General features: G+C 49.4%; 5 protein-coding genes across 5 annotated transcripts; 2 read left to right on the plus strand and 3 right to left on the minus strand.

Moving 5' to 3' along the window:
• Window positions 1-705: 705 nt before the first annotated feature.
• On the minus strand, window positions 706-1,216 carry N7468_002152 (membrane magnesium transporter family protein; the record flags this gene model as incomplete). Its single annotated transcript, XM_058471449.1, has 3 exons — window positions 706-762; window positions 852-1,089; window positions 1,161-1,216. 3 exons carry the CDS (start codon window positions 1,214-1,216, stop codon window positions 706-708), a joined length of 351 nt encoding a protein of 116 aa, XP_058334590.1.
• Window positions 1,217-2,604: 1,388 nt separating this feature from the next.
• Window positions 2,605-3,650, minus strand: N7468_002153 (translation elongation factor 1 subunit beta; the record flags this gene model as incomplete). The annotated part of the gene is made up of 4 exons (XM_058471450.1): window positions 2,605-2,834; window positions 2,894-3,264; window positions 3,518-3,557; window positions 3,611-3,650. The coding sequence occupies 4 exons, from the start codon at window positions 3,648-3,650 to the stop codon at window positions 2,605-2,607; spliced, it is 681 nt and encodes a 226-aa protein (XP_058334591.1).
• A 432-nt stretch (window positions 3,651-4,082) lies between these two features.
• Window positions 4,083-6,476, plus strand: hsp78 (chaperone ATPase HSP78; the record flags this gene model as incomplete). The annotated part of the gene is made up of 1 exon (XM_058471451.1): window positions 4,083-6,476. One exon carries the CDS (start codon window positions 4,083-4,085, stop codon window positions 6,474-6,476), a length of 2,394 nt encoding a protein of 797 aa, XP_058334592.1.
• Window positions 6,477-6,817: 341 nt separating this feature from the next.
• On the plus strand, window positions 6,818-10,523 carry N7468_002155 (MutS family protein MSH5; the record flags this gene model as incomplete). Its single annotated transcript, XM_058471452.1, has 15 exons — window positions 6,818-7,313; window positions 7,367-7,742; window positions 7,827-8,226; window positions 8,279-8,356; window positions 8,406-8,465; window positions 8,513-8,867; window positions 8,920-9,016; window positions 9,074-9,163; window positions 9,220-9,388; window positions 9,497-9,616; window positions 9,664-9,775; window positions 9,830-10,034; window positions 10,091-10,129; window positions 10,205-10,343; window positions 10,398-10,523. The coding sequence occupies 15 exons, from the start codon at window positions 6,818-6,820 to the stop codon at window positions 10,521-10,523; spliced, it is 2,862 nt and encodes a 953-aa protein (XP_058334593.1).
• Window positions 10,524-11,758: 1,235 nt separating this feature from the next.
• On the minus strand, window positions 11,759-13,735 carry N7468_002156 (something about silencing 10 family protein; the record flags this gene model as incomplete). The annotated part of the gene is made up of 2 exons (XM_058471453.1): window positions 11,759-13,500; window positions 13,558-13,735. 2 exons carry the CDS (start codon window positions 13,733-13,735, stop codon window positions 11,759-11,761), a joined length of 1,920 nt encoding a protein of 639 aa, XP_058334594.1.
• Between the last annotated feature and the right edge of the window lie 114 nt (window positions 13,736-13,849).

The raw sequence follows: 13,849 nt of genomic DNA on the forward strand, positions 1-13,849 counted from the left end.
GAATGCAAGTACAGCGTATGTGCAGGTATTTTCGTACCGTGGCTGAACGGTCTAGTTAAGCTTGAGGACGTGTCCAGAAACGGCTTCGGACCAGCCTAGCTCTGTGTGACAGGCCACGCGTATGCTGTTCACCCGAGAGGCGAGGTCGCACACCAGATTTTGTATGCAGATGTATAATATTTCAATACTTCGTGGGGAGCCCGATCATCCTATCCTGCAATCACGCCATTCCTACCCTTTCTTCCTGATATACATCCTGGTTTCCAGTGACCAGATGGAGTCATTACCGGTGCTCCATACACTAGAAATTGGAGCTGTCTGTCACCGTGTGTAGATTCGACGTAAAGCTACGATGGCGCATAAGAAACAAATCAAGTGAAGATGATGCATAGGGGGAATAAGGTCTATGACCTGGCGCATAATTGTTTTCTACATATGATAGATGCAGCCGGACTTGAGTAGATCTGGCGATCTGCCTGCAGAGCTGCAGAGGGTTCAGCCACCCCTCCGGAGCCGAGGGACCCTCTGTACTTGCAATACCCAAGCCGACGTATACCATGCAGAGCCCTTGTCGAGGGCGGTGGGCCAAGTCAGTCAATTGCGACACACTATCTTATTAATCGCCTCGGATCTGCCACATAGCATATTATACGGAGGATCACTGCGTGGCTCCATGGATTGTCCAGAAGCTTGTTTCCTAGGTCCCTATTTGGCCAGAACATCCTGACCACGGATCCAGTCCCCGAATTCTTTTCGCTTGGCCTGTGCACGGTCAGCAGCTGTTTGCGAACTGATATACCGTACCCCTGGACCCAGAGTTTAGAGCTCCGGCACATGGTGGGAAGACTCACCCGGATGTCCCAGAAAGAATACCGCTCCTCCAGTGCGGCATATGGATTCCGTGCACCGCCGTCCCGCTCGATCTCGCCTGCCCAGTCACGCCAGCTGATTGGCTTCAGGTTCTCGGAGCCCAGGACTAACCCGGCTGATACGAAAATCACGGCTGCGAGAGTCTCGATGATGATATCTTGGGGAATGGCCGCGGCGGCATTGCTCGAGAGGACGGTATGTTCGTGGGCGGAGTAGCCTCTATAATTCCATATGTTAGCTTGCTTTATCTCGCCTAGTTCGGACTTCTAGTCAATATATGAAGCACATACGCATGGGCCAGGAGGACCAGGCCAAATAATGTGACGATGCGCGAAACGAAGCCCATCTTGGACGGTGGGATAGCAGTGGTTGACCAGTCGAAGTGTACGGTAGCCAACTTGTCTGCTGTAGATTCCCTACAGGCGAAAGCCGTTCATTCGATCGGGCAACGAAAAAGGCCAGTGGCCGATTGAAATGTGCAGGATAATCTTTAACAAGCTCGGCGGACGTGAGAGTGAAGACCGCCAAGCCTGGAGTCGCATATCCTGATTACATAAACACGCGTTACCTCTCCACGTCTCCAGGGCTGGGCTATTTTACAAGTACTAGTAGTAGACTTGAGCATACAAGAAGCATTCTCTTACACCGACCATAAACATAAATAGAGGATTTTGGAGTAGACTGGAAAGATTCCGGCCAGAACACCGGACAATTGGGATATTCCTTCCCCCCGGTTGGCCATACACTCCGATCTCAAGGTGTGCTGGGCATACTGATCTCTGCATACATTGCACATCGGTGTTCTCTTAATTTTGAGGTATTTGACTGTTGATATCTCTAGATTCAATGAATGACACGTGCTTACCAAATGTAGGGACCGCGAGACATACCATCCGCGTCAAATCGAAGGATCAAGGACTCGGACAGTGCCGTGACTATGACTCCGAGTCCTTGAGAACAACAGAACCTGCCCTGGAAGACTTATAAGAGCCGAAACGGCAACATAATGGATTTCTTCCTCTGAAACTACTTGCGAGTTGGTAACTGGCCTCAGCTCCGTGATCCTAGGAGGATGAATCCTAGAATTATGTTGGTAATCTTGAAATGTAACCGCACTTGCGAGCTTTACGGTAGAACGTTGGAAAGAACGGGGAATCTGCTCCATGAAGAGTAGGTCTATTGCTTCTGCCTAGTTAGGTAGTATTCCGAGTACTTGTCTCATGTCGGAAGCACGCATGTTTTAAAGTCGTAAGTATCTATTGAATGACGCCAAGAAGAGACTCAACCACTTGAGCGAATGTATTTATATTCGTTCTTCGAGTAGATTCTCCATGAGAAAAAAGCTGGAGAATTCTGAAATACTGCAATGACAACCAACCTGCGAGCCCCAATTCGGATGATTCCTTCAAACTCCAAGTTGGAACTGGCATTGACAACTAGCAGACTGTCGCTACCTAGAAATTAGCATGGCCAGCGATGGCACCTCGAGTCCACATGCGACGTTAACCCCGCCAACGCCCCACCATCGAAATTTCGTCAAGTCACCTGAATCGTCTACTGTATATCGAGTACTGAAAGTCTATTAATATCAAGAACGGAGTGTTGATGGTCATGAAAATTTTTGATTTTTTTCATCACACTGACCGGTAAGGCCAGTTCTAGGTTTCGTAACTATGGGTTCCTAAGACATAATCCATCATCATGCCGGTTTTTCATCATGAATGGTCATTTAAATCACAGCTTCTGCATGGCAGCAATGTCGGTGGACTGAACGTGGTCTTCGTCCTCCTCAATCAGAGCCTGGAGGTCAGAGGTGGAGACCTTCTCGTCCTCGACAACCAGGTTGATCTGCAGCTTCTTGATACCGAAGCCGACGGCAACAAACTTGGAAGCACCCCAGACGAGACCGTCCATCTCGATGCCACGGACGTTAGCCTCCATCTCTTCAAGGCTGGTCTCATCGTCTGTAATATCGCGATTAGTATGTATGCCAACGTGGGGATAATATGCGATCTAAACATACCCCAAGGCTTCACCTCCAGGGTGACAAGAGACTTGGCAACGGGCTTGGGCTTAGCGGCCTTCTTGGCCTTGTACTCCTCAAGACGCTTGTTACGCTCCTCAACAACGGCAGCATCCTCCTCCTCATCGTCGGAGCCGAAGAGGTCCTCCTCCTCATCATCCTCGGGCTTGTCCTTGGGGTTGGAGGGAAGCTCGGTGGACTCAGGGCCGTAGGCGGTGAAAGCCTTGGAGGCATCACCGGGGAGGGTGGAGAACTCATCCTCGTAAGAGGCGATGTGCTTGTACCAGCGGGCAAGGTGGGGGTACTTCGCGGCGTCAGGGGCGGCGCTGAAAGCCTTGTAGGTCACAACATCGGCCTGGCTGGGGGCATTGCTATTCAGGATAGTTAGTGACTTGCCCTGAATTAATTTGCCATTGAGTCAAAGTCGTAGGTTTGCAATTGGTAAGTTGTTCAAAACCAGATCAGAGACGCGATTGCTCGCAATTGGATGTAGTCATATAGCGGGGTCTTAAGCCGCCTCCTAAACACGGACCAATTTTTTCTCATCATAAAGGCAGGGTACGGAAACAAGAAAGAACCGACGAACAAGGTGGGACCCATCAAAACAAAGGGGTTGGGTCTTACCCGACGATGTAGCTTCGGGAGGCCAGGAAGTTGTTGGCCACTAGCGACGCAATCAGTCCAAAGTTCTTGAGGATTAACCAGGGGAGCGCATACGAGTGAGGCCGGTATCAGAGACGAAGTCGGTGAAGCCCATTGTGAAAGTTGGGGGACCTTTTTTTAAGGGGAGATGGAAAAGGGGGGGGGTTATGGAGGAGAAAAACAGAGTGGGAGATCGAGGGGTAAAAGGTTTTTTTTTCTCTCTCACTTAAATTGGCGCAACCACGTGATTTCAGTCGTGACGGAGCTTGGTCCAGTCAATTTGGGCGCTGGTGGAGCTTCCGCCATTCAGCGCCCAATGGGTGGAGTCTTCGAGAAGCATCGCGTTGCCTCCGCGCCGCCCGCGAAGCCTATATATCGCCCGTACTGTCTCCCCCTGCGCGCGTCTCGCAGTCGTACGGAATACAGTCATTTTCTGAGGCTACTATTGCTGAAACAGCTTCACATACTCTTCCGACAGCCATCAGGAGAAGAGCAAGTCGCAGATACCGATCTATATCTGGTCTACCTCCCCGAATCCCGGCGCAACATGGCTGCGAGGCTATCTCTAGCTGCGCGCAGTAGCCGGCTTCTACGATCACCATCCCGTCCGTTTAGTCGAGTTCCCACTGCCACATCATTGCGCTCATCGGTCATCCCTAAAAGCCAAACTCTGCTCGCGCCAGCTGCTTGCACCGCCGCAGGCTCGGTGCGCCACTACGCCAATGGTCGCCCTCATCCGCCGGGCGGCACTCACCGCATGGACATGAGTGGTGGACAAGAGAAGCCAGCCCTAGAACAATATGGAGTGGACTTGACAGAAAAAGCGAAGGCCGGAAAGTTGGACCCTGTCATTGGAAGAGATGCCGAGATCCACCGCACGATCCAAGTTCTGTCGCGGAGAACAAAGAACAATCCCGTCTTAATCGGCGCAGCTGGTACGGGTAAAACTGCCGTTCTTGAAGGTCTCGCGCAGCGGATTGTGCAAGGCGATGTCCCGGAGAGTATTAAGAACAAACGGGTGGTTTCTTTGGACCTGGGTTCGCTGATTGCGGGTGCGAAGTTTCGGGGTGATTTTGAGGAGCGTTTGAAAGCAGTGTTGAAAGAGGTCGAAAATGCCGAAGGGAAAGTCATCCTTTTCATCGACGAGCTCCACACACTGCTGGGGCTTGGTAAAGCAGAGGGCAGTATCGACGCAAGCAATCTGCTGAAGCCGGCATTGTCCCGAGGTGAGCTTCAGTGCTGTGGAGCTACCACCCTGAACGAATATCGCCTTATTGAGAAGGATGTTGCTCTTGCACGACGATTCCAACCAATCCTAGTTGGTGAACCCTCTGTTGCATCCACAATCTCCATCCTGCGTGGTATCAAAAACAAGTATGAAGTGCATCACGGAGTCCGAATTACGGATGGAGCCCTAGTTGCCGCAGCTACGTATAGTAACCGATACATCACCGATCGATTCCTTCCTGACAAGGCCATTGACCTGGTTGATGAAGCTGCTTCCGCACTACGTTTGCAGCAAGAGTCGAAACCCGATTCTATCCGCGAATTGGAACGCGAGATTACCACAATTCAAATTGAGCTCGAATCATTACGCAAGGAGACGGATGTGAGCAGTCGAGAGCGACGCGCAAAACTTGAGGAAGATCTCAAGGCCAAACAAGACGAAGCGAAACAACTCACTGAAGTCTGGGAGACTGAAAAGGCGGAGATCGATGGGATCAAGCGCACGAAAGAAGAGTTGGAGCAGGCTCGCTTTGAATTGGAGCAAGCGCAGCGCGAAGGTAACTTCGCTAGGGCCGGAGAACTCCGCTACTCCAAAATCCCTGATCTTGAAGCAAAGCTGCCAAAGGAAGGCAGTGAGCAAGAAAAAGGGAAGCCAACTCTTATCCATGACTCGGTGACTGCCGACGACATCGGAAACGTTGTATCTCGGACTACTGGCATCCCTGTCAACAAACTGATGGCGGGAGAGGTCGAGAAGCTGATTCACATGGAGGATACTCTTCGCAAGTCAGTCCGTGGACAGGATGAGGCTTTGTCTGCTGTGGCCAATGCCGTTCGCATGCAGAGGGCCGGGCTGAGCGGTGAAAACCGCCCATTGGCCTCTTTCATGTTCCTTGGGCCTACTGGCGTGGGCAAGACAGAGCTGTGCAAGAAGATGGCCGAGTTTCTTTTCTCTACCGAGTCAGCCGTTGTGCGATTTGATATGAGTGAATTCCAAGAGAAGCATACCATCAGCCGTCTTATTGGTTCGCCCGCTGGTTACGTTGGCTATGATGATGCTGGCCAGCTGACTGAGGCCGTGAGACGCAAACCTTATGCTGTGCTGTTGTTCGACGAGTTTGAGAAAGCTCATCGGGATATCTCTGCTTTGTTGCTCCAGGTTCTTGACGAGGGATTCCTCACCGATGCTCAAGGACACAAAGTAGACTTCCGCAATACACTAATTGTTCTCACTTCAAACCTGGGAGCTGATATCTTGACTGGCATTGACCCCCTTCACACCTTCGAAGAGACCGGCGAAGCCGAACTGCCTGCGGATGCCAAGGCAGCAGTCATGGATGTTGTCCAGCATGCTTATCCACCCGAGTTCTTGAATCGTATTGATGAGTTCATTATGTTCAAGCGTCTCTCGAAGGAGGCCTTGCGCGATATTGTTGATATTCGAATCAAGGAGCTTCAGGGCAGACTTGACAGCCGTCGCATGACCCTTCAGGTCGATGAGGAGATCAAGGACTGGCTATGTGAAAAAGGATATGATCCCAAGTTTGGTGCTCGCCCTCTCAACCGCCTGATTGCGAAAGAGATTGGCAACCGCTTAGCTGACAAAATCATTCGCGGCGAAATTGTCTCTGGCCAAACCGCGAGGGTCTCGCTAAGTGATGATAAATCTACTCTTTTGATATCAGCCGAAGGAGGGGAAGAGGAACAAGCATGATCTTGAACATGCAGGAGGTATTTTGACGTTGCATTTATGGTGTTTTACTGGCTTGGATTTATGCATACACTCCCATTCTCACATTGTATACTAGTACGAAATGCCCTTCAAATTGTAATTTATCAAACACTATTCTTTATATTGGAACAGTATACCAGATCGCACCTACTGGCAATTTGTAGAATCCTTGGAATTTAAACCAGATACTTCTGACATTCGCATATCGTTGGGTTAGTGTGGGTGCTGAGGTGACAGGCAACGTGATCTCGCCGTGACAAACCATCAAGTTCTGTCTTGACATTATCTCTTCCATCTTCAACTCCCATTCAAAGCACACCGCAATGCATTCGATACTCAAAAGGAAACGTTCATCGGCTACTGAGCCATCTCGTAACACTCCGCATAGCGAAGTTTCGAGATCTGATTCGGCAGCAAGCGGACCATCCTCTTTACGTGCCACTCAACACCAAACCTCATCTTTCGCGAAGCCACAGTTGAGAACCCAGTTTCAGACAGGAAATCATTGGGAAACTGCGAATTCAGATACCTTCAGTGATCATGATCTCGGCCATGTCATAGCTGCTGTTGATATGAAGGATAATGGAACTGTAGGCTGCGCTTACTATTCTGACGAAGAGGAAACCCTATATCTTCTAAGTGATGGTCGATCAGGTGGAATGGAGGTCATCGATACCTGTGAGATCTCAAATATGCTTCACCATTCTACAGGGAACTCCGCTCACCCGCTCACAGTGATTCTTCAAATCAAACCAACGGTCGTCGTTGCGCCGTCTCGAGTTGACCTTGACCAAAAGCAAAACCTGGCGCAAGATAACTGTAGGTCAATAAATTGCTTGGGCCAGCGGTATGCAACTGATCGTATGGTTTAGGTTCTTCATCATATCTCCCGTACCGGATTGATATTCGTCCAAATCAAGAGTTTAGTCCCTCGGATGCCGAGACTCGACTGACTGCGCTTGAGATATCATCCGCTCACGAGCAGCGCATGCGTTTCTTTGTCCCACACTCCGGCATTGCTGGTCCAGATGAAGGAGGCATTGAGAATATTGGATTCACGCTAAATGAGGGCCGCTTGCTTCACATCTCTAGCGCCATTAATACGGAGAACCCGGTGACGCTTGGCTGTGTGGGAGCCATCCTCAATTATCTCCAAAAGCGCCGAGCCACAAATTTCAACGCGGAGTCCAGTGAAGCTTGCTCACCAAGAATCCATTTTTTGAAGATGTTCAATCTGAAGGACACCATGTGAGTTTTGTCTGCAATTCCGTAACAAATCGAGTCCACGTCTGAAATGCCCATCTCAGTAATGCTGATCTCCGCATCGATTAGGTGGATGAGTCGAAATGCTCTTCTGTCGCTCCAGATAGTACAGTCGGAATCTCATCCAAATATGTTCAATCAGGGGCCTGGAAAAAAGTCCTCTTCGGGCAAAGAAGGCCTATCGGTCTTCGGCTTGTTCCGTCGATTTGCGTATACCCCTCAGGGTAGAGCGAGGCTCAAACAAATCATCTTTTGCCCAAGCCTAGACCACTGTGCCATTCGTGAACGTCATCACTTCATTGGTGTTTTTTCGCGGCCAGATAACATGGCTGTTGTTGAAAAAATGACGAAAGCTTTAAAACACATCAAGAATCTCCGGCCTGCCATGATTAATCTGCATAAAGGGATTAGTACCGGAAGTGGAAAGACTACAGGCTTCAAGTCTACTGTGTGGGAAAGCTTGTTGGCTGTAAGTCCTTTTTCTGTCTACGGAACTGTGATGTACTAACAATTGCTCAAAGTTCGCCTTCTATGCGATTGACATTCATGTATCAATGCAAGAAGTATCTGGAGCGGATGCCTTGAAGATACGTGTCAAGGTCATTCTGTACTCATAATTCTTGTCGCATGCAAGCTAACTGCTCATAGGCTCTTCGTACCTTTGAAGCAAGCCAGCTGCACCGGGTGGGCCGAATGATTCAAGAGATAGTAAGTGATCTCATGATGAGGTTTAGAGCGATATCTCATTCGAATAGGTCGACATCGACAATTCTGATGAGCAAGGCCGCACGGTTGTGAAACAAGGCGTTGACCGGGAGCTCGACCGGATAAAAGACCAGTACGATGGCCTTAGCAGTCTTCTCAAGCACGTGGCTATCGATATTGCCAGAACTATCCCAGAGACATTCGATATCGATGTGAATGTGATATATTTCCCCCAGCTTGGATTCAATATTGCTGTTCCCCTAAATGCAAGAGGCCAGGCTGCATACAGTGGAACTGACGGAGACTGGGAGCTTGTCTTCATTACGGAAAACAGAGCGTATTTCAAGGACTTCCGCATGCGAGAGCTTGATCAAAAACTTGGTGATATTTACGGCCTGATATGCGGTACGTTTACATCTTTCCATCACTGAGTCATTCAATCTAAGTTATTCTGTAGAGAAAGAGATCGAAATAGTCTATGACCTGGCACAAAGGATGCTCCAATACGAGAATGTCCTGGTGGACGCCTCTGATATTTGTGGAGAAATCGACAGGTACTAACTACTCGCTGGATAAGAACGCGCAACAAACCCTGTTGACCAATTACATAGCCTCCTCGCGCTCACGCAAGCAGCTGGCTCTTACAAATTGACACGACCTCAGATGGTCTCGGAAAACGTTATCAAGATTAAGGGTGGTCGGTAAGCAGGGCTCATCGCCGACCTCTTTGTGTCCCTAGGTTTCTTACAATCATAAGCCATATACTACAAGAGCTTGCGGTCCCATCTTACGTGCCGAATGACACTGAGCTTGTTGGTGGCCAAGAAGCAAACAAGAATGAAGTCGGGGAAGTCAATATTTCAACTCCAAGTATGTTGTTACTGACAGGGCCAAATTTCTCCGGAAAGAGTGTCTACATGAAGCAAGTACGTGAAAAGGCTAGTAACCTAAGCTTCTTTTCTATCTACTAAGAAAATATCAGGTTGCTCTTATTGTTTATCTCGCCCAGATTGGAAGGCAGGCCAATGCCCTAGCTTTGGCTAAAAGAGCTAGCTAACGAATGGAACCATAGTTTCGTACCCGCGGAGAGCGCAGAATTGGGTATTACCGACAAAATCCTCACCAAAATACACACGCAAGAGAGTGTCTCAAAAGTCAGTGGGATAAACTCTGGTTTGGTACTAGGATCTAATGATTCTAGATTCAAAGCACCTTTATGACGGACCTGCAGCAGGTTTCACTTTGTCTCAAGCAAGTGACTGGGAGAAGTCTAGTTCTCATAGATGAGTTCGGAAAAGGGACCAATGAAGGCGGTTTGTTTCCCGTCTCGAGGAATAGATTGGCGAAAGCAATCTGACTCTTCCTAGATGGGATCGGGTTAGCTTGTGGTATACTCGAGTACTTGCTTAGTCTCGAAGATGCGCCAAAAGTCCTCGCTGCGACTCATTTCCACGAAATCTTTGAGAATGATTTTCTCCCTCTACGGCCGCGATTGCAGCTCGCGCATATGGAGGTCAAAGTATGTGAAGAAGATTCTCGAGAGGCTGGTGAGCAGGTTACCTATCTCTACAAGTAAGCAGCAAAGATATCTTGATGACTCTACTAGTATATTACTGACAGTCTACAAGTCTTTGGAAAGGGCGGAGCACAAAGAGCTTTGGTACTATGTATGTGGCGCTATTTTCTTTTACTTCTTTGCTGGCCTTTTACCGAAATTAGAGCTGGTGGTAACAAGATCCTAGATGCGCCGCAACCAATGGTATCGATGCTGCGATCGTCGCCCGGGCAAATGAGATCGCGTTGCTTGTGGCTCGAGGCGAGAACCCCATTGCAGCATGTGCCACCTTAACTGCAGAGGAGACTAGGATACTGCAGCAAGCGGTATTTATCCATTTTGTGGACGAAGAATTAGATTCTCACTGACACATTTCCAAGGATGCTCTAGCTCGAAATTTTCTCAAAATGACTATTCCGACTCCAGAGGAAGCTGACCATCACATGAAGGCCACCCTCGAAGAATTGATTGCAGCCAGTGACTATAGAGGAACTGAGAGCGCCTGAGAGATTAACATGAATAAACCCTACGGTGGTTTCTTCTTCGCTTATGCTCAAGCGACTCGCCCATCATTAGTTGGTGCTCTCCACCCGGTTGATCCTTGCTATTAACAGAAGCCCTTCGTATCTGCTGTCGCCACTCAACGCTCATCCTTCGTTCCCTAAACCGAGTGCGGCCTGGGTCGTACTTATGCCGGCCTTACCCTTCTGAAGGCTAGATGGGGGACACCTCGCCATGTGGCTGTATCTTTGTGTTCTTGTTAGGAAGCCCTATGCTGCTATATCATCATAGGTGATAGTCTTGTCTACCTGCGCAGTATATTCATGTTCAGAGTTATACGTATCAAAATATTGTGATCTTTCATCAATCAATCCGTTTTTACCTCAATCATCCTGGGATTCTTCTTGTGTCATACATGGACCATGATCTTGCCAAGGACACCAAGCTGTTCACCAAACCTCGATGCGGAGTATTAAAACCGCACTTTCCTCGATTCGACCTTAAGTGCTGGCCGTCGGGCTCGGCGGAGAGAACAATTAGAACTATGGAAGGAAGCAAGGTATTCAGGGGTCGGGACTGCTGGTACAATATCGCGGGCAGAATCTCCTGTCACAACTGTGAAGGATCTACCAGATGTGAGGGAAGCTCGCAAGGTCGCGCCAAGGTCAAGGCCGTTGGCTATAGCCGAGAAATAGAGGGTATGGCCAAGCTCTCTCAGCCGCAGGCATGTAACTGATTAGAATGATTCGTGATTGAACGTTCATATTCAATGGTCCTGCAAGCTTCATAGCGCCCGAGGTTTACGAAGCATGTTCGAATCCAAAGGCTGAAGAGAGTCTGGAGAAGACGTTTGCCCCAAAAATTCATATCTGGGCACTAGATGTCATTCCATACTATTTAATGACTTGCCATGTTCTTTTCACCGGGAAAAATAATCGCTTATCGCGTACATACTTGGCTCGATCTCAAGTGGCCCTGGACTCATACTTTTTCTTGGGTTTCATATGAAGATATCCTCGGGCATACCTGGCTAAAGGATATGTTGGGATGAGGCTCGGAATGGGCTCTAGTAAGAGAAACGACTTTTATCGGCCGTGGTATGGATTGAGAGCAGTTCAATTGGTGATAAATTGTGAAATATGACATTGGATCTATGTAGAAACACCAGTATCTGCCATAATAGTGATAGGCGCCAGGGGAAAAATATAATATCCATGAAAATTTAGCGTGCCACCCGGATCTAGAGCTTGACACTCTTGACCAGGTTCTTTTTGATACCAGTAAGCTCACCACCGTAGCCACCTCTACCTTCGCCCCCTTTGTAGACCTGGCGTATACTACCCAGCTTCTTCTTCTTTTCGTCATACTTCTTGCGCTTCTTAACACGTGGGTTACGCACGTCCTTGCTCCGCTTCGGTGTGAGACCCTTGTTCTTCGCAATTTGATATGTAATGGCGCGCTTGCCATCAGGTCCGACCTCTTCTTGTATCTCCACTTGGCCGCCTGCACGGGCTGCTTCGGCGTAAGCCTCAGCACGCGCCTTTTTATCGTCTTTGCGTTGCTTCGATCGTGCAGCAACCATGTCATAGTATTCCTCATCATCGGTACCAGACTGGTTACCACCCTTGCGAAGTTCCTGGCGCACACGACGATCATCGTCGTCACTATCACCGCCCAGCTCTTCACCAATATCGGGTCGCTGACGACCACGTTTCTCGGCTTCCGCATTGAGGCGGGCTTGTCGGTCCTTGAGCCGTTCACGAATAGGAATATCAGCGTCACCTCCCGCGTCCTGACCAGCTGCGTGACGCCTGTTGGCCTTTTGGGCAAGCTGGGAAGTGTAGAAGCGTAGCGAGCGCTTCTGCTTCTGCTTCTCTTCCACTTCACGCGCTGTGAGCGCATTTTCATCACCGAAGTCCGAATCATCATCTTGGATGGAGACCTTGGTCTTCTGTGTCTTGCGTTTGGTGGCTGACTTGGAAACCAGGTCTGAGAGATCGGCAAAGCCAGCCTCTGTTTCGCGGACACGCTCAGCCCGACGAGCTTCGGCTTCGGCCTGGGCTGCGGCGGCGGCTCGTTCGGCCTTGCTCAGCTTCTTTTCTTTCGGCTTGGTGGCAACAGCCTCCTTGACCTTGCTGGGCTTTTCTTGAACCTTGGCGGGCGTAGCTTTGGTGATTGGTACCTTTGGCACGACACGGGAAGTCTCCGGAACTTCAAGATCTTTGACCTTTTCCCAGAGTTTGCGGTATTTCACCAGGGAGCCCATGACTGGGTGCTGTCGAAGCTCCGCTGGCGACATCGGAGCATTGGTAGTGCCGTTCGAGGAGGAAGCCAGAAGCATGAAGTACAAGTTGATAGTAGCAAGATATGTTGACAGAGCCCTCAGCTTGGTGACCGCTATGGGAGTAAGCGGGACCTCATCTTCCGTCCTAAGAATTGCGGATGAGGCCTTTTCAGCCTCCGCTTGCAGATCCTGGTATGTGGTCTGAAGGCCAGCGAAATCCTTGGCCAGTGGCTGAAATTCGGGATATCTGGACTTCAAGATCTTCATTTTTTCGTCGTCAGCCATATCCTCAGTGATCTCCACTTGCGGAAGCTTTTCGGTCACGACTCCCACACCCTCGGCTTCATCTGCGGCATCCTTGTTCGAGTCCATCCATTCTGACTCGTCGAAACCGAAGTCTGCTTCATTCATGGCTTCAAGCTGCTTCTGTTGCAGCCTCTTGGCCTCCTGTTCTTCTTCAAGAGCGTCGACTTCAGTCTCAATTTGGTCTGCGTTGTACAGGTCCTTCTTTGACGAGCCCCATTCTGCAATTCCTTCTTCGTCCGAATCGGCTGCATCATGGCGATTTGATTGGTTCATATCATCATCGTCATCAAGGTCGTCCTCGGCATAATTTTCTTCGCCTTCCAAATCGTCCTCGTCTTCGTCGGCAGAATCGTATCCGAGAATCTCTTCGTCGGAGTCTTGGAAAGCCTCGTCTACCAAAATAAATTAGCGGACTGCGCTAGGAGTGCGCATTTGAGAATGAAACCTACCTTCTTCGGCCAGTCTGCGACGGCGTTTTGCTTCGGGAGCTTCGTCTAATAGGATCTGGTCGCGGCCGTTCTGGAACTCATCTTCAGAGTCATCAAAGCGCTCCTCGACGTTGAACTTGGTGACTGCAGGAGCTTCGGCTTGAGCCGCTGGACGGCCAGCCTTTCTTTTCTTTCCCATGGTGAACAAAGACTGAAATTGTAGTGTTCGTAGTTTCCTTGATCTTTTCGGTCTCGACAGAATAATTTTTTGGGCCGCCTCACTCACCGCCCGATAAGCTCTAGTCCTTATTAG

The sequence above is a fragment of the Penicillium chermesinum genome (assembly GCF_028974085.1).
Source record: "Penicillium chermesinum strain IBT 19713 chromosome Unknown utg000002l:1.0-5270490.0:1.0-5274688.0, whole genome shotgun sequence".
Taxonomy (NCBI): domain Eukaryota; kingdom Fungi; phylum Ascomycota; class Eurotiomycetes; order Eurotiales; family Aspergillaceae; genus Penicillium; species Penicillium chermesinum.